This window comes from Trypanosoma theileri (genome assembly GCF_002087225.1).
Source record: "Trypanosoma theileri isolate Edinburgh chromosome Unknown TM35_Tth_6_V1, whole genome shotgun sequence".
In the NCBI taxonomy this organism is placed as follows: Eukaryota; Euglenozoa; class Kinetoplastea; order Trypanosomatida; family Trypanosomatidae; genus Trypanosoma; species Trypanosoma theileri.
In genome coordinates this window covers 630077-632213 of record NW_021639848.1, presented here as the reverse complement: position 1 = coordinate 632213, position 2137 = coordinate 630077, and the positions used below count along the sequence as shown (strand labels likewise).

Genomic DNA, 2137 nt, shown 5'->3' with positions numbered 1-2137 from the left:
TTTTTTTGTTTTTGTTTCTTTACGCTCTCACACTTTTTACATGTATATATATATATTTCTCTTTTTCTTTCTTTTTCTCTCTTGTATACACCAATAATGATAATAATATAGAAGTGGCCATTTGGCTAGTTTAATTGATATTATTTAACCGTATTATCTCTGTCTGTGGTTGTTGTTGTTGTTGTACATTTCTACTTAGTTGTTATTGTGTAGGCCCCCAGTAACAACTAATAAAAAGAAAAACAAAAAAAAACATAATTAAATATATTTAGAAAAAATAAATAAATAAATTAATTAATTAGATGATGTGTTATTCACCTGAGCGTCCACCGTCTCTTAATGCTCAAATGAACCGTACACATTCCACAGATACTTCAAATAATGATAAAACTCTGCGATCCCACACACCGGCGATATCTCGACATTCTCCATGGCGTCTCGCTCACTCTTTACACGCCGCGAATTTCTCACCAGACTTAAATTACTTCTACGGCACCTTTTCTCTCTCCGCACGGTATGCCTTGCATGGAATGGAAACACCAACTCCATCCATGTTGGGATCTTCTCTGCGAAGTAGTACCATGCGTAAATTGGCTATGCGTAGAGGAGGAGGAAGTGGAAGTGGAAGTGGATATAATAGAAACGATAATAATAATAATAATAATAATAATAATAATAATAATAATAATAATAATAATAATAATAACGCAATAGACCATCCAATGCGTAAATTACGTGAACTTGGTTCCATTATTATAACTAGTGCGGATATGAAAAATAAAACCATCAGCAGCAGCACCACCACCACCACAACAACATTACCGCCCTTAACGACTTTATTAGAGGAAATAGTGATTCCGTTAAATTACACTGTGCGATTACATGATGTGGAGGGACGAATGTTAAATGTCTCTGGAGAAGCTGTAGAAAGTTCTCCCATCGCATCTTGTATATCACAATCTAGTATATATGATGGAAGTTCATTTTCACTAAAACCCTTGTATGATATTTCTAAAATAAATAATAACAACAACAACAACAATGACATCATCATTAATACCAATTTAGATAGTTCTTATAATCTTTTGAGTAGATCTCATAATGGGGATCTTCATCATTATAGTTCTATTATTCGAATAAGAGATGTTCCTCTTTGGAAACGCTATACAACGACCATTACACTTTATATGGCATTAGCAGATGCTGGTTTTTGTGATATCTCTATTCCTTTTGTAAGTATACAATGGATAGATTGGCGAAAACTATTAAGAGATCAAGTACATCTTCGACTGGATATGATGGGGAATAACATCACACGGGCAATGTTACATCCAAATAATCAATCACATATAATAGAGAAAACATCTTCACATGATGAAAAGGAAGAATATGAAAAGTTATTAATCGTACCAGTAGCCGTTATACTTCCAAGAACGATAAAAGGTACATTACGACGTCCAATCACAACAGAGTTCATGCCATCTATTACGACTAGTCCTTTTACAGATGTGGAGGTTTTTCAACTCTTTTATTTACAATTACTATTTCGAGCCTTATATGATATACGTTTCCCTGGATTTATGTTTGGTGAAGATCATAATTTATTTCGTTCCGATCTCATCGCCGTTCACAGTAGTGGAAGACAACCCTTAGCCTTTCAAATCCCAACATCTCCCAATCGTTGGTTACTTTTCCCTCCAAGATCTAAAATTCTACACTTAATGGGTCTTGAAGAGGCGGTAATTCCTTACTTTGCCTCTTCACAACAATATCGAGAAACATCTAAACAAAAACTTGCGGGTGCTACTTTATTATTACCATGTCAAGGTTCATTAGGAAGACGTGTAGTGGTGGATTGGGCTATGCATCTAGTTATTCATACCCCACAAGAGGCTTCTGATGCTTTAAAGGAATTATTTACTCTTTTTGATTCTGTATATGGAGTCGATAGAAGTGTGGTGTGGAATGCTCCCGTGACCCCTCGTATTTATCGTTGTAGTAATACTGCATGGATGCGATTGAAGGAAAATAATGAGGATTTGTCTTTTTTGTTTACTTCGGTTACTTTACCAGGGAGTACTATTCCATTGGAAAGTGATGAACAACCGAAAGAACATCCTTCAGTAGATACTATTCC

General features: G+C 35.1%; 1 protein-coding gene across 1 annotated transcript; it reads left to right on the top strand.

The window, feature by feature from the left end:
* Positions 1-302: 302 nt before the first annotated feature.
* TM35_000063520 (uncharacterized protein) lies at positions 303-2135 on the top strand (the record flags this gene model as incomplete). The annotated part of the gene is made up of 1 exon (XM_029023389.1): positions 303-2135. A coding segment is annotated over one exon (1833 nt), but the record flags the coding sequence as incomplete, so codon positions are not given.
* Positions 2136-2137: the final 2 nt, after the last annotated feature.